The sequence below is a fragment of the Elgaria multicarinata genome, chromosome 18, assembly GCF_023053635.1.
Source record: "Elgaria multicarinata webbii isolate HBS135686 ecotype San Diego chromosome 18, rElgMul1.1.pri, whole genome shotgun sequence".
NCBI classification, from domain to species: Eukaryota; Metazoa; Chordata; class Lepidosauria; order Squamata; family Anguidae; genus Elgaria; species Elgaria multicarinata.
This window is the reverse complement of record NC_086188.1, coordinates 21,135,705-21,155,707: the sequence shown is the minus strand read 5'-3', so window position 1 is coordinate 21,155,707 and position 20,003 is coordinate 21,135,705. Positions and strand designations below refer to the sequence as shown.

Below are 20,003 nucleotides of genomic sequence, written 5' to 3'. Positions count from 1 at the left end.
GGTGTTACATGCTTTTTGAACAGTATCGAGTTGTTCATCGGTTTTGGAGTTGAAGAGTCCCTCGGCATCGAAGGGGAGATCTTCGATGCAGGAGCGAGTCTCTGGAGTAAGGGTGGCTGAACGAAGCCAGGCGTGGCGGCGTAAAGCAATAGAGCCAGTCATTAGTTTAGAGTAACAGTCTGCCTGGTGTCGAGTGGAATTGGTCTGGAGCTTAGATAATTGGGACGCTTGGGCCTGGAATGCGCGGGCGAGTTCTCGTTGGTCTTCAGGTAAGTAATCGCAAAGCGATCCGATTTTATCCCACAGGAATAGCTGATAACGGGACATTAATGCTTGGTAGTTGGTAACTCTGAGACCAAGAGCTGCTGCTGAGTAAGCGCGGCGTCCCATAAAATCTAAGTGTCTTCCCTCCTTATCTACTGGGGCAGTATGTGTCTTTTGGGATCTAGAGTGGGAGGATTCCACAATGATAGAGTTTGGTTTTGGATGTGAGAATAAAAATTCCACATCTTTGGTTTGGACTTTATACATAGACTCTAACTTACGTGATGTAGGAGTCATTGTTGAAGGCGAGGTCCAGGTTTGCTTTATTGTTTAAAGTAAGATGGGTGAGAAAGGAATCTCCACTGGGGTTGCTGATTCCGGGTATATTGCATCGAAGAATGGGTCCTGAATCTGCTCTTGTTGCTGTTGAGCGTCGACTCCTAATGCGGTAGCCATGTGGAGGATTTGTTCAGCGAAAGACCCCATTTCTTCTGATGGGGATGGATGGTCTTTGGTTCCCACTGCGTCGTCTGGTGATGGCATCGACGGGGGGGGAAGTGGATGCTGAAGAGGCATCGGAGTCGCAGTCCTCAATAGGAGGTTGAAGTATGGATCTTGGTGTTGTAGTCGCCGGAAGCAGAGGAAGCCGTTGGGAGGAAACCAATAGCGAGGTTGAGCGTGGTGGAACGGGGGGAAGTTGTGCCTCCTGTTCTACTTCTTGAACGTAGTGTTGTTGATGGTGTGTATCCAGGTATGGATCACGGTATCTTTCTCTCCTATAGTGGGGAGAGTAGTCCCGGTGTGTATAGTAGTAATCGGAGTATCTATCCCAATCGTGAGGGGATCTGGATCGGCTGCGGTGCGGTGCACGGTAGTACCGGTTGTAATGCTCCCTGTAATGTGGCGGGGAGTGTTGGCGAGATGTCGATCTAGGAGAGTATCGATCATGATAGTACCAGTCATGGTCTCGCTGTATGAGTACGAGGTCGTCTGGGCGTGGTGGTTCTCTGTTAGAGGGTTGTCGAGTTGGGGAGCGTTGGTGCCCATGGTGTCGAGATGCAATGGAGGGCGGTATTGCCTCGGCTCGAGTGTCCTGTTGAGAGACAGGAGATGGCGGAGAGGGTTCTGCCGGGGACAGAGGTTCCCTTATCTCGCCTTCAGACGTGGTAGAGAGAAGTTCAATGGTCGGGCATTTGGCCAGGTTTGAACTCTCTGCCGTTGGCGGTAAATGAGACACGGCTACCAGTCTGCGTGACTGTGATGATTTCTTTTGTTTCTTTGGGTGAAGCTCTGGCGGGGATTTGGCTTTCTTTGCTTTCTTGGAGAGTTTCTTTGCTGTCGATACCGTAAGAGTTCACGAAGTCGAAGGTGGCGGTGGAATCGTTGTCGGTATCGATGTGGTGGTCGATGTCGAAGCTTTCGGTATCGAGGTCATAGGGGACGCCATGTTTACAGGTTGGAGAGTTTGTTTCCAAAGTTGTGCTTTTAAGCGGTCTGAGCGGTGGCGTCTAGTTTGCTTAGAAAAAGCCTGGCAGTGGTGGCAGGTTTCTACTACGTGCGTTTCTCCAAGACAAAGGAGACAAAGAGAGTGTCTGTCTGCTGCTGGTAGCTTACTGCTACAACGGACGCATTTTCGAAAAGGGGCCTTACGGGCCATACAAAGTAGAAGTTAGTAGTAGGATAGAAAAGAGAATAACTTTTTTTTTTTTTTTTTAGGAGGAAAAAAGGTGTGAGGAGATAGGAAGATTGGAGAAGAATTAAGTAAGAAAGAATGGAGAAGGTGGAAGAAAAAAACTCAGCTACTGCAAGAAGAAGCGAGGAGGAACCTTTCGACGAGGCGCTAGGTAAGGCGGTCGCAAAGGAACTGAGGGTAAGGCAGGAACGCGCGGGACATGCGCAGTGGATGGTGGGGGAGGGGTTCCCGCCTAAATAACGTTTTTTCTCAGCTACAAACCTTTCCGAGGCACAGGCTCGGCGCAAGCGCAGAGCCCATAGTGTGATGCACAGAGACCACGAAGAAGAACAGTGTGAGACACAACACGGCTACAGAGGCTGTTGAGAGAAAGGCATTTTCACGATCATTTTGAAAAAATGTGCAAAAGGGTGCCGAAAGATCCCACCTCAAAGACACGCTTTCCATCTGTATGCATCAGTAGGAAACAGAGCAGTTAGGACAGGTTGGCAGCTGTGAGCTTGAGCAGCAGAGAAAGGCAGGGAGCAACAGGGAGGAGTTTGCCTCTTTGCTAAGCATTTGCCTTTTGGAAGTAGGACAAACGAAGGGGTTTCATGCCGAACATTTGATGCTCACAGAATAGTTGAGCTAGATCTTTGCTGCTGTCTGTGCTATTGGTGGAGAAGCAAAGCAAGCTTTGAGGGGATAAAACCTCCACATGTGGAAGGGAAACATAACTGTCAGTTGGTTGATTTTGCTGTACTGAAAGTTACTGAAGGCAACTTAGTAAAGAGTGCTTTTGTCAAGTTTGCAAATATTTAAATATTGATTCACTGATAATGAAGACACACACCATTGTTCTGGAAAGGTGAGGCAGTGAGCGCCTTGCGCCTCGAGCACTCCTCTAGCGCAAATTGCCCTTGGGGCATCTGAGGGAAATGGCGCTGGCAAGAGATCCACAGAGCCTGCCAGAGCAGCTGCTTGTGGGCCTCCTGGGAAGCAGGCCCTGCACAGCCACTGCCGAGGGGACCAGGCCGCCTTCAGCTGGCCAGCGAGCATGGCTTAGTGGCAAAAGTGTGGGGCTCTCACGTCACCTAGTTCACTGCAGTGGGCAAAAACCCCTCCACCTAATTGTCACTCAAATGATCAAACTCCTCCCACCCTAATACACACATGACTTCTGGAATCATGTTTGGGTGATTCTGCCAGTCAGAGGCCTGACTCTCAGTGTCCATCAGAACAGCCCTTGGCAGTGTGAGGACACAGGCCGCCATCCCAGAAATGTCATCCTCTAACTGAGGACCTTCTTCCCAGCTGTCTCTCTCAGCATCGTAGATGTGGACATAGTCCATGCGGATCCCACGGTTATGAGATCTACCCCCCAAGACGTAGATCAGGTGTCCCAGGATGGCAATGCCAGGTTCGCCATGGCCAGAAGGCAGAGGACGGACTGTAGTCCACTGAGCAGTGCTTGGGCTATAGCAGGCAACCTGGAAGGAGGCAAGGTCAAAGAAAAGTTCCAAGCCATTAGAGAGCCAATGTTTTCAAACAGCCTCCCCAACGTGACTGTTAGTAGTACTGGAATTACTTCTCTCCCCCCTGGGAACAGGTTTCCAAGCTTTTGGATAGAGCCATGAAGGCTAGGAATGTGTTTTGCTGTAACCTGCAGAGTGCACGAATAAACATGGCCCTGGATATAAAGGGGGCATCAACCTGGTGATACTATATATATATTTATTTAATTATTTAGAATACTTATATACCGCTCCTCATTGAAAAAATTTCGGAGCGGTGTACAAGGTAAAATGAAAATAAAAACAGAATAAAACAGTTAAAACAAAATTTAAAAAGAAGCAAAACAACAACACAGAAATCCAAGGCTGCATGTTAAAGAAAGGCTTCTTGGAATAAAGATGTTTTCAGGAGGTGCCGAAAGGAGTACAAGGTTGGAGCCTGCCTGACCTCCAGAGGCAGGGAATTCCACAGGAGGGGCGCCACCACGCTGAAGACTCTTCCCCTGGTGGATTCCAATCGGAGGATGGATCTAGGTGGAACCACCAGGAGCAGGCCCTCGGATGACCTCAGTGACCGGGCAGGCTGGTAAGGGAGAAGGCGCTCTCTCAGGTATCCTGGTCCCAAGTTGTTTAGGGCTTTGTACACAAGTACAAGAACCTTCAACCTGGCCCGGTAGCGAATAGGCAGCCAGTGCAGTTCTCTCAGCAGAGGAGTTACATGCTGGAAAGGGGCAGCTCCAGATAACAGCCGAGCTGCAGCATTCTGCACTAGCTCCAGCTTCCGGAGCAGCTTCAAGGGCAGCCCCACATAGAGCGCATTGCAGTAATCCAATCTTGAGGTTACCAATGCCTGTACCACCGTGGTCAAGCTATCCCTGTCCAGGAGAGGCCGTAGTTGGCGAACCAACCGAAGATGGTAAAAGGCACTCCGAGCCGTGGCGGTTACTTGAGCCTCCAACGACAGAAATGGGTCTAAGAGTACCCCCAAACTACGAACCTGTTCTTTCAGAGGCAGAGCAACCCCATCCAGAACAGGCAATGAGCCTGTCTCCCGGACTCAGGAACCACTCACCCACAGGGGTTCCGTCTTGCCAGGATTCAGTCTCAGTTTATTGGCCCTCATCCAGCCCATTACTGAGTCTAGGCACTGGTCCAGGACCTGCACAGCCTCACATGATTCAGTTGTCACAGGGAGATAGAGCTGCGTGTCGTCAGCGTATTGATGGCATTTAGCTCCAAATCCTCTAATGACCGCTCCCAACGGCTTCATATAGATTTTAAATAACATTGGGGACAAGATGGTGCCCTGCGGCACTCCATAGCTCAATTGCCAGGTACTATATACCTGGATAGGGCATTGCCTCACCTGGTGGACATCTCTTCTATAGCCAGAGTCATTGTTGCTGCCTCCGATCACGTACAGCCTCCCCAGCAGTGCGGCCATCCCATGCCATGCCCTCCTGACAGGACCGTCAGCTAAGCTGTCCCAGCGATCAACCATAGGATCATAGCAATTCAGCTCTTTCAGGTAGTCCTCTCCTCGCCTCCCACAGGTGATGTACATCTTTCCTTCCAACTCTGCACCTGCATGTGCGTACACCTGCATTGCCACGAGAGAATGTAAGAAGAGGTCAGAGATAACAAATGGTGTCCTCTGCATTTCCTCCTGCCCCCACCAAAACATTCCTGAAATTTTATTTATTTATTTATTACATTTATATGCCACCCTTTTCCTCCAAGGAACCCAAGGTGGTGTTCATAATCCTCCTCCTCTCCATTTCTATCCTCACAACAACAACCCTGTGTGGTAGGTAGGGCTGAGTCTGTGACTGGCCCAAAGTCATCCAGTGAGTTTCCATGGCTGAGTGGGGACTAGAACCCAGATCTCCTGACTTCCAGTCCAACACTCTAACCACTACACCACTCTGGTAGTTGTCCTCAGCCATCAATGTCACAATGGGATGGTTAGCTAAAATTGAAAGATTTACCTGACAACAATTCTCACAGCAGTGAAAATCAGCCCTTAAACTGAGGCTGCCTGCACTTGATTCAATTGATTGCTTTCTAGATACAAAGCAAGAACAACAGGGAGTTGTCAGCCCCCTGCCTGCATACATGCCTCCCCCTCCCACACAAATAGAACCAACTGCGTTAAGTCCTCAGGACAGTTTAGGAAACTACACTAAAGTACCCTAAACAGAAAAGGGGGTGCCCCTCCCAGAAAGTCACTGTTTGGGACTTTGGCGCAGTACATAAAATATCGACGTCTCAGTTATCTAGAAAAGGGAACACACAGGCATGATATATGTGTTTTGTTTGTTTAAATAAAGCAGTACAGGGTTGTGGAATTTTAATTTCATATCATCAGTTTGCTGCCTCAACAATTTCTGATGCTGTATCAACTCTGTGCTAAATTCTGCTATCAAAATTCTGTGTATTAAGTATCTGACTGGGTTCACATGACACACCAACCCATTGTTGCTGTGTTGTGCGAATGCACCTTCTGCATAGATTTGCTCATTCTAAGTCATTCTGTTTCCCAGATCTGGAGCACTTTTTCCCCTTAACAAAGCAAAATAATGTCAGAAGGAAGGTCATGGAGGCAGAGGACAGGGTACCAGTCAGGGCAGACCAGTAGTCAGGGGAGAGGAAGACACTCTTGGCCGGGCAGGGCGCCCCCTGCCTCGCTCCAGTTCTTGGCTGTCACTTCTTTCCACATTTCTGCAACCAGGAGAGCCAGAAACTTTCAAGCAGAGATTGGGCAGCCACTTGTCAGGGATGCTTTGAACTGGATTCCTGCACTACGCAGGGGATTGGGACTGATGGCCTCAAGGGCCCCTTCCAGCTCCTTGGGTGCAGAAAGCAAGGAGGGAAATATTACCCATCATCCAGCCCACTGTGGCAGAAGCCTCTTGGGCTTGCTCTGCAGCACTGCCTGACTGTGGCCTGGCCTCACCGGCCTTCAGGCACCATGCAAGCACCTTGCACTTTCCCCAGCCCTTTTAATTCAACTCAGCTTGCTATGCCTGTGGAGGGTTTGCTGCTGCTCTTTGTAGATTTTGGTGCTTTTAGATGAATTGGTTTTATATGTCTTAAATGTACTTCTTTTTGCATGGGGAGACATTCCAGGAATTGTCTGAAGGGCAGGACAGAAATCCTGAAAGGCAGGAATAAATAACCTGGTGTGTGTGTGTGTGTGTGTGTGTGTGTGTGTGTGTGTGTGTCACCTCCACTAGGTCAGATCGGGGAAAATCCTCGGCATCAGGCGCAGGGATGGTGTCAGCAGCCAATGGGCCCTTGGCCTAATGCTGCCAATGCCCCTGCTCACCCCCACCCACTGAGATCCCCCCTGCATGCCACGGCCACCACTGCCCTCGGGGTTGTTTTGTTAAACCAGGTGGCGGCAGCAGCTCCACCAGCTAAAGGAAGCCCCATGACAGCAGTCTGAGGAAGTCTGCAGGGATGGTCAACAGGGGGACAGGAGCAGCAAAAAGACCGCCCCCTTTGCTGTTCCTATTGCCTCCCCCAGCCAGCGCCTAATTGGTCCAGATCGCTGCTACTAGAGACATAAAAGGGGGAACGGCAGAGGGCCTGTGGGCTTTTCCAGCTGGCTGCCGCAGTGCTTCCTTTAGATAGTGGGGTCAGCTGGGCTAGGTGGCAGAGCCGCCGCCGCTGCCACCCCTGCTGCATTCAGCCCTGGCGGCAACTGAGACAGGCAAGGGCTGGGCGGGGGCCCTTTGGTCCCCTCGGCAGCCACCTACACGTGCCGGCCCCTGGTGCTGGGCCTGACCAGGTGGGTCTGCGGACTTGGCCCTGGGGCCGAGGGGTCAGAAACACACACACACACCCAGCTGCTTTCTGGCAGGATCCACCCCAATTCCTCGTAGCAGCAGGGCCAAGCCCTTCCTCCTCTGGGAACAGGCTGGCCAGGTCACCCTCACGCCTTGGCACAGCACATGGGTCTGGGCCAGAGATCTAAACTTTCCAGTCATTTTGAAGCCATGGGAAACATTCCCCCCCCCTCTTTTTAGTGGAAAAGGGAATTTTTGGAAAAATAGAAAAAATAAGGAATGCTTATTTATTTTAGCACTAGATTTAAAGTTACTTTGTTGCTTTAAGGCAGCCTTCCCCAACCTGGTGTCCTTGAGATATTTTGGATTTCAGCTCCCATCAACCTGGCCAATGGTCAGAAATGCTGGGCAGTGTAGTCTAAAACATTCGGAAGGCACCAAGTTGGGGAGGGCTGCGTAAGGGACACAACACGGCCTTTCCATTCCAAAAGTTATTTTATGTATAACTTAGTTTGCTCATAAAATTATCGTTGCATTTTAAAACTTTTAAAAGTAAACTCAGTTGGTAAAATTTATAATTGTCTGATTAGAAATACATTAAATGACTGCTAAAGCATCAGAAACACAAGGACCCTATAGAACAAAACCCAAACTGTCAAAAATGCACATTTACTGTCAAGTATGTACAACGGTGACTGAGCATAAATGTCTACCAGTAAAATCTACTTTAGATCAAACATTTTAATAAGGAATGAAAGCAATAACTATGCTGGGAATCTTACAGAGATTTAAAAAAACATCCCCCCCCCATGGCTTTATTGTTTCCAGACATTTTATAGCTCTAGTCTTTCTATGAAAGCATTATTACATAGCTTTTGGAAATAATTTTTGGGGGAGTAAAAACTGGGTAACAATATATAAATATTTTGTCCTAAATTCTGAACAAAAATATTTCATAATCCAAGGCTGTTCAATTTTTCGTGGGAAATCAAAAACAGTCCTCACGGGTGTGTGTATGGGGGGAACTGTCCCCGCCCCTTGAATTTTTCCGGGCCTTCGCATCTCTAGTCTGGGCTCAGAAGCCTCTGGCCTCCCACCATATCCCCATTTGGAAAACACTAGTCACGTTGCCCCTGGATGCTGGGTGCAGCCAGAGTTTCACCTGACCCCATGCTCTGGACCTGCCAGAGATCCAGCAAGAGACCCCCTGCAACAACTGCTTCCTTACAGCATTGGGGGAAAGGCAGCTGAGAGCTCCAGTGGGCCACACCAGCCCTCGCTTGGGCAGCGCAATCCCCTCACCTCCTTCCTGAGCGATGCCACATATTCCCAGCTGTTGGTTTTGGGGTCGTATCTTTCCACCTCCCGCAGGTCTTCATGGTAGTCCCGTCCTGCCACGGCATAGATATACTCGCCCACAACACAGACGCAGAGGTCTGCGTGCTCTTGCTGGAGGGAGTGGATCTGGAACCACTTGTTGTGTCGTGGGTCATACCTTGGAAACAGACGAGGGCCAAACTGCACAGTGTTCCTAGGAAAGGTGCCAATTGTGGTGGCCCTAGGCAAGTCACTCTCAGCCGCCGCCACCCCCTGCCCCCCATCGCATTTGCCCAAACAGTAACTTACTGTCATGGCTCCTTCCACTCAGTTCTCTCTCTTTCTCTTGGAATGTGTAGCAACTGCCTCCAGGTGACCGGCTGAGTGGCACCTACCTGCCACAGCTTCCAGAGTTTTCCCATCCTCATCCCAATATGAAAATGTGCTGAGCAACAACTATATTCCAAAATGAGGAAGTGTTTATGCACTGATTGGATTCCCTTCCTCATTACCTGGGCAAAGTTCCATCTTCTTTGGCTTAATATGTTACGGATACAGTCCAATCTTTGCTGCATATAACAAACATCAATCTACATGCAGGGACTACTAAGCCCTACATGTGCAGCCAAAATCATCCCCATTTTACAGGTGGGAGAGTTTTCACCTAAAGTATCTTTTTAAAATTTATTTATTACATTTTCATACCGCCCAATAGCCGAAGCTCTCTGGGCGGTTCACAAAGAGTAGAGAGGAATGCACAGCCTCTGCTCCCACATTGGTGAACCTGGGCAAGGGAAACCAGGCCACTCTCGCTCAGCTCTCATGCTCCCCGGGTGATCTTTTGGGGCCGGCTGCTTCTCTCCTTGTCTCAGCTACTTCCATGTTTTAAGCACACAATGTCATTCTGAGTAGGAAGAAGGGCAAACTCATCATCAGAGCTAAAACATGCTTTCAGAGTTTAAAAAAAATGTTTCTCCTGTACAAGGGACTAGAAATATTATTGGCTTGTTCCTAGTTAGCTAACGTGAGTCAAGAAAGCAACTGTCAGGTTAACAGGCCATTATTCCGTTCTTATTCTCCTTGATCTAACTGCAGCCTTTGACACGGTTGATCATGATCTTCTCTTAGACTCCCTCCATGACCTTGGACTCTGTGGCTCTGTCTATAACTGGTTTGCCTCCTATCTAGCGGGTCGCTCTTTCAGCGTGTTGGCTAATCGCAGCTCGTCTTCCTCCTTCCCCCTTTCAGTAGGGGTTCCGCAAGGCTCAGTGCTTGGCCCGTTGTTGTTTTCCTTATACATGTTGCCCTTGGGTAAGCTTATTCAATCTCACGGCCTCCAATATCACCTGTATGCCGATGATACACAATTATATCTCTCATCTCCGGAACTTTCTCCAGATGTTCACGATCGTATCTCGGCATGTCTCTCAGATATCTCAGCCTGGCTGCTTCATCGTCGTCTGAAACTTAATATGGCAAAAACCGAACTGCTTGTTTTTCCTCCTAAACCTTCTCCTCACCTCTCATTCTCTCTTACTGTCAACGATGTCACGCTCACTCCGGTCAAGGAAGCTCGTAGTCTTGGCTTTATATTTGATTCCTCGCTCTCCTTTATTCCTCATATCGAGGCAGTAACTAAATCCTGTCGTTTCTTCCTGTATAATATTGCCAGGATTCGACCATTTTTGTCTGTCTCTTCTGCCAAGACTCTCGTTCACGCACTGGTTATCTCTCGGTTGGACTACTGCAACCTTCTTCTCTCTGGCCTTCCTTCGTCTCACATCAGTCCGCTGGTCTCTGTTCACCACTCTGCCGCTAAGATCATCTTCTTGGCCCGCCGCTCTGACCATGTCACTCCACTTTTGAAATCTCTTCATTGGCTTCCAATTCACTCCAGAATCCAATATAAACTTCTCCTGTTGACCTTCAAAGCTTTCCACGGCCTAGCTCCTGCCTATCTCTCCTCTCTCATCTCACACTATTGCCCCGCTCGTGCTCTCCGCTCCTCTGATGCCATGCTTCTCGCCTGCCCAAGGACCTCTACTTCCCTTACTAGGCTTCGTCCTTTTTCTTCTGCTGCCCCTTACACCTGGAACGCTCTTCCAGAACACTTGAGAACTACAAACTCAATCACAGCTTTTAAAACTCAGCTAAAAACTTTTCTGTTCCCTATAGCTTTTAAATATTGAGTTTGTTCTGACTCTATACTGTTTAGCTTCACCCTACCCAGTGCCTGTTTACACTTCCCTGTGCCTGTTTGCATTCTCTTTCCCTCCTTATTGTTTACTCCAACTTTATTAGATTGTAAGCCTATGCGGTAGGGTCTTGCTATTTACTGTGTAATCTGTACAGCACCATGTACACTGATGGTGCTATATAAATAAATAATAATAATAATAATAATAACAGCACAGTCCTATGCATGTTTACCCAGAAGTATGACCCACTGAACACAAACACATACCAGCAAATTAAAAGGATATCAGAAATGGTTCCTCTTACCTCCAGCATCTGGATTCTGCTCGAAAGCCTTGTACATTATTATCTCCCCCAATTAAGTACACAAAGTTGTTGAGAACAGCAATTCCCTGGTTGGACATCCTGGGGGACAAGGCGGCTGTGAAATGCCTCCATTCTCCTAGCATGGGGTCCAAGTACCTGGCTTGGTTGCTGAGAGCTGTGGAGGGAGTCGAGTGCATCCCCCCAAAGCCCACCACACAGCGGAACTCCGACCTCAGTTGTGTGTGTGTGTTCTGAAGCACTGGCTGGAGGCCCTCGTTCTTGTGGTACATCAGTGCACTGGCCACAGTCTCCTTTAATGGGCATGGACTCAGCTTGTCATGGAGTCTCTGGAGGACATGGAGCTCCATCAGCGGGAAACGGACTGTCTCCAGCAGCTTCGGAGGCTCCATCAAGGAGACCTGATCCATCTCCACTTGCTCTGGTGTGTAATGGTAAGAGAGGGCCCCTTCGTAGACCTCGTTCTCAGAGCTGACCTCTAAGGCGTTGCTACTGAGGAGGGTGTAGACCTTTTCCAGGGGAAGCTGGCGGTACATTTCAGTCTTTGAGAAAGTGACAAAGTTCTTCAGAATGTAGGAATCCAGTTGCTCACTCAATTGGCTCAGGTCAAAGAGATCAGCGAGTCTGTACACATCCAAGATGTTCTCCTCATCCACCCAGGACATGAGGAACTCGCAGCAGAACCCGATGACCTCAGGGATCTGCAAAGGGGAAACCACAGGAGTTCCTCTGACATGGGGTTAGAAACGAGCTATATAAGGAATCCAATCCCAATCTGCAAGATGACTGGAAACTACTCTCTGCCTGCAAAGTAACATTTTAAAACGCACAACCAACCACCCTGCCAAATTCCATAGTCACATTCTGTTACAAACTACAGAAGGGAGGTAAAAAAATTCTTAAGGTGCAAGCTTTGCTGCGGTGAGGGACAGAAATGTATACGGTGGAAGCGCTGGATTAGACCAAAGACCTGTCAAGTCCTGCATTCTGTTCCCACAGTGGCCAACCAGATGCTTATGAGAAGTAAAGTGTATTGATTCAAATAAAGACACTTTAAGTCACCAAATAAAACATGATTTAAATCAGCAATAGAAACTTTTTCAAATATTTCCTGAATAATTGTGCAAATCTCACCACTAAGCCATGTTAATTTACAAATGAGTAGAGTATTATTTACACTGTTTTGTTCTTAGAAGCAGACTTTGGATCTTGTCTCACTACATATATTTTGCATGCTTTCCTTTTTTTACCTTTAGGGGAATATTCCTTAAATATTCCTTTATAGGTCATAAGAAATATTCCTTTCTTATGACCAGCACCCAAGGCAACTTCATGGATGCTGGTCATAAGAAAAATGACCAGCACAACCTGGACAGGACTACTCAGAAATAGGTTGCATTGCATTCACGGGGGCTTATAGGATTATAGTCTTGGTATGGGAATACAGGAAGATGCGCACTGGACAATTTTGTCTTTGTTTTTCTTTCCACTATTGGTTTTTCTGCTTCATTCTGTCTAAGCCCAGCCTTGTCTTCACAAAAAAAGAAAAAGAAAAGCCACAGACACAAACGAAATGTCAAAGGAAGGTTTGATAGTTACTAAGCAGAAAAAAATTAAATAGGAAATCTGAATTTTTAAGCATCATATTTTTTGTGTATGTGTTTTTATTTGTGTTGTACCCTGCCTTGATCCAGAAGGAGAGGCAGGTAACTAATAAATATATTTCCCCCCGCCCTGCTCTATTGTCTTCCTGTCTTGATTAATTCCTCTGCGTTGCTTGGCGCAATGACACCATCATATCAGCACAGAATAGGAACAATCTTAGCCGATCTGTGTTTCTGCACCTGTGGCAGAAAAACTGAATGCCCAGAACTTTCAAGGCGCACGAGCTGTTAGCCCGCTGGCTGCTGGGAAACATGACCAGGGGGATGCTTCCACCTGCCACCCCTGGGTTTCCCACAGGGAGGTGGTTGGCCACAGAATGCTGGACCAGACAGACCCTTGGCTGGATTCAGCAGGGCTCTTCTGCTGTCCTTATGGAGTTAAACCAAAACACACAAAGGCTGCAGTTGATAATAAGCAATGATAAGGAATGCCAACAGGCACACAACTGCATATCAATTTTAACAATTAAATCAGACAACAATTGTATCAAGAGTCAGAATAATGACTTTTATTTTTTATAATTATAATTGTAACTATGTTTTTTTAAGTGAAAGAGAATTTTAGTATTTTTTTAAATTAAAATAATTAAAATCCTATTTTTTTTTATCCACCCTGATGGAAAGAATATGAGCTGAAGAGCACCCCCATCACCAGGTACTGAGAGGCATATTGCCTCTGATACTGGAGCTTCTATATAGCCATCATGACTAGAAGGCGTTAATAGCCATGGCTACTCCATGAATTCATTTAATCTTCTTTCAAATCACCCAAATTGGTGCCCATCAATACTGTAACATTTTATCGTAGTGGAGTTTCCCAGCCGCATGACCATTTTGGTTGCACTTCTCTGCACTTTTTGCAGTTCTACAATATCCCCCTCTACCAATAAGTGTAGCCCCATCATAGATCTGTATAAAGGTATTGTGCAAGCGGCAGTTCTAATTTTGATTCCTTTCTTAATGATCCCCAACGTGGAACATGCCCTTGTCACAGCAGCTGTACATGGCATGGACGTTTCCAGCCATCTGCCCACTCTTTCCCTTTCCACGGGGGACAAAAGTGGAGCAAGAGCTGAAGTCCAGGAGAAAAGTGCTCACCTGGGGTCAACTTTGTGGTGACTGCATCTTCAGCACACCCGCTTTGCCAAAACCCTACCTGCTGGCTATGAGCTTGCTAAATAGGCAAGCCAACATATCTGAAGCTAAATGAGTACAGGAAGCTGAAACGTAACCAAGGTAAGAAAGCGGTTCTGTGGGTTGGGAATTTAGGTAATCTGGATTGCGGGTGTAGAAACAATTTCAGATGGGATTGTACTCTCCTTGAAGGATCAGGTGTGCCGCCTGATTGTGCTTCTGGACTCACTGCTACCTGGAGAAGCCGAGTGCTTTTTATACACTTAGGCTGGCTCATCAAACTCAGCTTCAGTCATCCAGGCATTACTCACCTCCAAACTAGATTACTGTAATGGACTTTATGTGGCCCTGGCTCTAAAGAGTGTGGAAGCTTCAAATAGCACAGAATGCAACCACTCAGATGCTAGTGCGTACCAGGATATCTGAACAAATTAGATCAATTTTGCACCAATTTCACTGGCTGCCTATACAGTCCCAAGCTCAATTCAAAGTGCTATTATTAACATTCAAAGTCCTACATGGTTTGGGCCCAAGTTATATGAAGGATTGCCTTCACTATGTGTGGATATCTGTTTTGGAGCCCCTGCTTGTATGGCCACCTTTAAAATCAGTTAGGTTAATGAGCACATGGAACAGGACCTAATCTGTGGTGGCTCCTCAGCTTTGGAATGCCCTTCTGATGGAGATGAGCCCCTCCTCCACTTCTCAGTCATTCAAACAACCCTCAGAAGCCTTTCAAATGGCTCATATGCTAAAGAACTGCCTATATCAGCTGTTCCCCTCTGGACTTGCCTATACGTATATTGCTAACTTGCAACTTACTATTATTGTATGTCACTTTTGGAGGGGCCTAAAAAGTGGCTTATAAAACTTTTATCTAATATTGCCTGTGGGAAAGAGACTTTGCTGTGCTTCCTTTGGAGCTGCCAACTCTCACCTGAAGTTGGCAGGCCGCTGTTAGTATTTCCTGCACGTTGTTTAGGCCAAGTTCCAGTTCAGAAGTATATATGAAGTTCAGGATTTTACACATAGCATTATAAGATACACCCTGAATATGGACTTCTTCCTGTTCCATTTCTCTTAGTCCGCCGGCAAACATTCCCCTACAAAAGGAAAGAGCTGCTTTCAGTCATTCTTCCAGAAATGAACCTTTGCACGACGCCCTTCACATTGTGTGCATGTTCCAAAGCGCATATGGGCAATGCTTGTGTGCTGCCCTCTTTCCTCAAGGGCTTATGCACCATATACAGGGATCATCCATTTGAGCCTCACAGCAACCACCCAAGAAGTTGGTTGGGCTGAGATGGTGGCTGGCCCAATGGCATCCGCTAGGTTTTGTGGGCAAGTGGGGACTTTAACTTTTGGAAGTGATCCACTAGGTGCATGCGGTTGCTTGGTATGTGGGCATAGGAATTGGCCCATTTCAGCCTCATTCATTTTACCAACTAGATGGTTAGCAAAGGACTTGCATATACACATGCCTGCTAGTGGATGGCCAGCAAGGTGAAAGCCATTGGATGGGGTTAAGGGGAGATATAAGGGGGATGTTCACTAACAATTTAAAATAACTGATAACGTTGCAAAACAATCAGTTTAGGGTGGATAAAAACCAACGATTTTTTTAAAAAAAAAATCAAAACAATCGGATTTTTTTAATTTAAATTGGATTTTTGAGGGAAAATCTACCTAAAGATAGTTTTCTATTTAAGATACATTATAGTCCAAAGGTTATTCATCATGAAATAAGGATTAGTTTTTAATTATGTAGCATGAGGCTGTTTAAATTTTTTAGTAAATGAATTCCATTAATCCATTCAGAATGTCATGCTCTTCCAGAGGTTTCTGTAAGATTATTTTTCTCCTTTCAGTAAAGTACAGTTTATGAGTTGTATAAAATATAGCAAGGAAGAGTGCACTTTTTGGGGGGGGGGAGTCACATGATTAAATCGAGTCTTTCTGAGTAGTGATTCAAATACTGTTGTTTTTATACTGTTGTTTTTATGTTTTTAAATTTTGTATACTTTTAATGCTTACTGTTCTTAACTTTTGTAAACCGCCCAGAGAGCTTCGGCTATGGGGCGGTATATAAATGTAACAAATAAATAAATAAATAAAATAATTTAAATCATGATTTAAATCAAATCCACCCTGGTTATTGTAAATTGTTACTGAACATGGTAGGTCTACAGGAGTACCTGATGAAGACTTCATTGAGTAAAAATGGAAATCCACCGGGTTCTGTAGACATAACTGGTATAGTTGCTTTAAAACAGACCAGCGTAAGTGATACAGTTGTTTTGAAGTCCTGACTGACTGTTTATAAACCAATTGGCACAATTGTACCTCTAATCATTATAAACTTCGTAACTAACTGGCCTAGTGCTGTGTTGTAAGGTCTCTCACACCTGGGGTGTTTGTACTGATATCGTTATTGGGGGCCTTGTCCTTTTCTGAAACCCCAACGTATACATTTCAAATATTCTATTTTATGCATACTTTAGCTCTATTACAGGCAGACCTGAAGTAATCACATGACGCAGCCAGAAGGATACGATGCGCTTCAATCGGCTTCCCCTCTACAAACAGGATGACATCAAAGAGGATGCCACTGTCCCGGAGAGCAACTAAACCACTCAGCAAAGTCTGGGAGTGCTGAGCACTACGGTATGTGTTGCTGGAACTGTCCTTGACCAAAGGCTTCAAAGAAGTATTTTGTGGCAGTACTGGCTCCTGGTCCTCTGCCATCCCAGGTGGAATTCAGAGGACACTTGCACAACACCTAGTGTTTCCTGCGGAACAATTAACAGAGGTGAAATTGAGCATTCTGTTTTAAGACCTTGGTTGTAATAGGCAAAATCTAACAACTCTTAACTACAACAGAGGATATGATGAGCACTGGGCTGGAAAGTAGCACTTTTATCTCTTGAAGCTCACCTGAGGCTTACAGAATTCATATTCTGAGAAAGCCCCTGAGAATCGGGAGCTTTTAAAGAAGACTGAATTGCAGGCATAGGCCATCTGGTGGCCTCCATATTTTTTTTTGAATACAGCTCCTATCAGCCCTAGCTAGCATGGCCAAAGACATGCACACTTTTCAGGGAATAAAGCAACTATAGGCAAGAGACCAAAGAAATGCCAGTGCACATGCACACACAGAGTGGGTTCAGATGACACAATAACCAATGGTGGGTTAAATAGTCAACGATTGGTTATTGTGTCGTCTGTCGGGACTTTTTACACCATGGTTGGTTATTCAGCTGAAATAACCAACACAAATAAGCAATGCTGTTCATAGTTGATTATCTGAACAACTGTTGGTTATCGTGTCATGTGTCAGGCACCATTGATTATTTCATTGCACACAGCTGGTTATTTTTGGCGACTACAGAGTCCCCTGGCAAGAGTGACCAAAGGGGCGGCTGCCACTTTAGTCCAGCCAGCAGAACTCACAGTGGCTGATTGGATACCAGCAGGGGGTGGGGGGGATATGTCAGTCAAGCACACCAGCTGAGTTTGGACGACACGCTAATCAACGGTTGTTTCCCATTCTGATCCTATTACACACACGCCCCAGTTTATTAGTGTGTCAGCCACCGTTGATTAATAGTCAACTCGACGCTGGCCTTAATCCACAACACAGTTGATTATAATTGTGTTGTGGGGAGCATCCCCTCAATAATCAACCATGGAGTTGATTATTCACCCACCATTGACTATTGTGTTGTCTGAATGCAGCCTCTAAGAGAATCAATCAGGCCATAAAAATCAATAAATGCCAGGCTGCTGCTGAATTGGTCCTGAACTCTCTCAGGGGTGCTGCATGTGTTCAGAGACTGACTGAATACCATGAGTTAACATTTTCCGTGGGCTAACAGTCAGGGAATTTGGAATGGTTAAAGTGGATTGGCTGGAGGCAGACTTCAGCAACAGTGGTTCCCAACTGGTGGTCTGCGTAACCCACCCAGGGGGTCCATGGCACCATTCACATATTCACCATTCATTTCTGGAGTCCACTGATGATGAATTCCTACCAGAAGTAAAATATAACATCACTGAGCACCTGTGTGATTTAGCGACTAGCTTCAGAGATTACTTCCCTGCAACTAATCCTGAAAAATCATGGGTAAGGAATCCTTTTGAATGTGATGATGTACAACTAACAACTCTATCTACGGAAGAGCAAGATGCACTTGTTGACATGACTGGTGATGGTTCACTGAAATCATTTTTCAAAGAATATTGACTGGACCAATTCTGGGTGAAGGTTTTTCCTGATTAGAAGAAGTTAGGTGAAAAAGCTTTGAAACATCTAGTTTCCTTTTGTTCCACATATCTTGTGAACAAACATTTTCGACATTTTGTTATATGAAGAACAAGCATAGTAATCAGCTCGATGTTGATCTAGATTTGAGATTAAAAGTAGGAAATATTGAACAGATGTGGAAGGGATTATTCAGGACAAAAAGACGCATGATTTCTCCCATCACATTTAGGTTTAGTAGCTGCTAGACAGGTCATAATTTGTTCAATTGTAAACCAGATGTTAGTAAAATTAAATTCGTCTTTATATTCCTAACTAAATCATTGTCATTTTTGCATGGTAATATCACAAATATCAAAAATTTTATGGTCTTTTTTTAAGTATACCTAAAATCCTTTGCTTATTTGGGGCTACCCCTTATTTTCTCCAAAAAATTGCTTCGCACAGGTAACTACAATAGAGATAACAATTTTTTCAAAAGTTAGGGGGTCCATAGCTTGGCATCTGAAAAACAAAGGGTCCGCAGTACTTAGCTAATTGGGAACCACTGCTCTACAACCAGAAGGACATGTCCTCAATGGTGAGATGTTGCACTTCACCAGGTTCAATCAGAGAGCATTTGGTCATGATGGCCTCGCTGGAGGTTATTTTTCAACAGGAATTGCTTGAAAAACAGCCCCGTCCCCGTCCCCCCCTCCCTGGAGAGCGATGAGGTGGGGCTGTAGGGACAGGGATGCGCATGCACAGCTGTTGGGGTCCCCGCTGGCCGTAATGGGCTCTAAGCACCCATGAGAGCACCCCTCCCTCCTGCTGTCACCTGTAACTGCTGAACTTTGAAACTAAGATTGTAGTGCCTGAATTTGCTTTCCTTTCCCCCCTCCTCCTCCTCCCTCCCAATCCCCTTTCCTTTTGTGTCATGTCTTTTAGATTGTAAGCCTGTGGGCAGGGACTGTCAAGAAATACTTTTGTAAGCTGCCATGAGAGCCTTTTTTGGCTGAATGGCGGCATAAAAATCCTTAAATAAATAAATAAATAAATAAGCAACACGGCCAGTTCAAGGCCGCACTCTGCGCATGCAGCGGGAGGGAGGGAGGGACGGAGGCCCTCGCCCCCCACAGCTTTGCAAGATGTGCAGCGTGGCCCCCAAAGCACCTTCCTTCTGTCTTGATCAGATGAAAACCAGAAGAGGGACTCCGCTTAGCTAGTCTCTCTCTCTCTCTCTCTCTCTCTCTCTCTCTCTTACAAAAAGGGAAACAGCCCAAATGCTCCAGAGACGCCGATACTTGCGGTGAGCTGGGCGAGCGCTCGGAGAGGCGGCGGAGGGAGGCCGGGGGACGGGGACGGGGACGGCGCCCTCCCTGTCTCCGTCTCTCCCTCGGGGGCTCTTCCGTGCTGGCGGAGGAGCGGCGCTTCCGCCCTGCAGCCGCGGCGGAGGCGGCGTGGGAGGCGGCGGCCCGCGTGACCCTCGCCTGCGATGGCTCTCGAATAGCCGGGCAGGGGCCAAGAGCGGAGGACGAGCCGCCCCACCTCCCGCGGGGAAGACAATGTTCTGCACATGCTCAAGGGCACCGACACTCACCCGCCTCCCCGCCGCGCTTCTTCCCGGGCTGGCCTGCCTGCCTGCCACCATAGAGACCCGGGGTGGGCCGCGGAAGGAGCGGCCGCACGCTCGGGCCGGCGCCTATTTGTCAACGCCTAGCTGCGGGCGTGAACAAGGCCCTCAGCCACCCGGTGGGCAGGGGAAGCCGGAGAATATCGCCGCCGCCGCCGCCCCCCCTTCGTCGGGCGTCTTTCCTGAGCGGCGCTGCGCCTCTGAGGCGGAACTAGTTTTCCGGCTTGCGCCGGAAGCAGCATCCGGAACGATTA

At 47.0% G+C, this 20,003-nt stretch overlaps 1 protein-coding gene across 2 annotated transcripts; it reads right to left on the bottom strand.

The window, feature by feature from the left end:
- Positions 1-2,860: 2,860 nt before the first annotated feature.
- Positions 2,861-19,821, bottom strand: KLHL22 (kelch like family member 22). 2 transcript variants are annotated; one of them, XM_063143678.1, is made up of 7 exons: positions 19,717-19,821; positions 16,395-16,665; positions 14,814-14,979; positions 11,061-11,779; positions 8,544-8,736; positions 4,817-5,050; positions 2,861-3,426 (listed from the first exon to the last, which is right to left on the bottom strand). In XM_063143678.1, exons 2-7 carry the CDS (start codon positions 16,619-16,621, stop codon positions 3,064-3,066), a joined length of 1,902 nt encoding a protein of 633 aa, XP_062999748.1. In that variant the 5' UTR covers positions 16,622-16,665; positions 19,717-19,821; the 3' UTR covers positions 2,861-3,063. The 2 variants fall into 2 exon arrangements, with proteins under 2 accessions (XP_062999748.1, XP_062999749.1); XM_063143679.1 differs by lacking the exon at positions 19,717-19,821 and adding an exon at positions 19,381-19,403.
- Between the last annotated feature and the right edge of the window lie 182 nt (positions 19,822-20,003).

Bases quoted from the DNA above. Each gene is read 5' to 3' on its own strand.
- KLHL22 (XM_063143678.1), bottom strand. From the start codon at position 16,621: ATGGCAGAGGACCAGGAGCCAGTACTGCCACAAAATACTTCTTTGAAG. The intron at 14,980-16,394 runs GTCTGCCTGTAA...TTCCTTTTGTAG, and splicing joins GCGTCATGTGATTACTTCAG to GGGAATGTTTGCCGGCGGAC. The intron at 8,737-11,060 runs GTAAGAGGAACC...TCTGTTTCCAAG, and splicing joins GCAGAATCCAGATGCTGGAG to GTATGACCCACGACACAACA.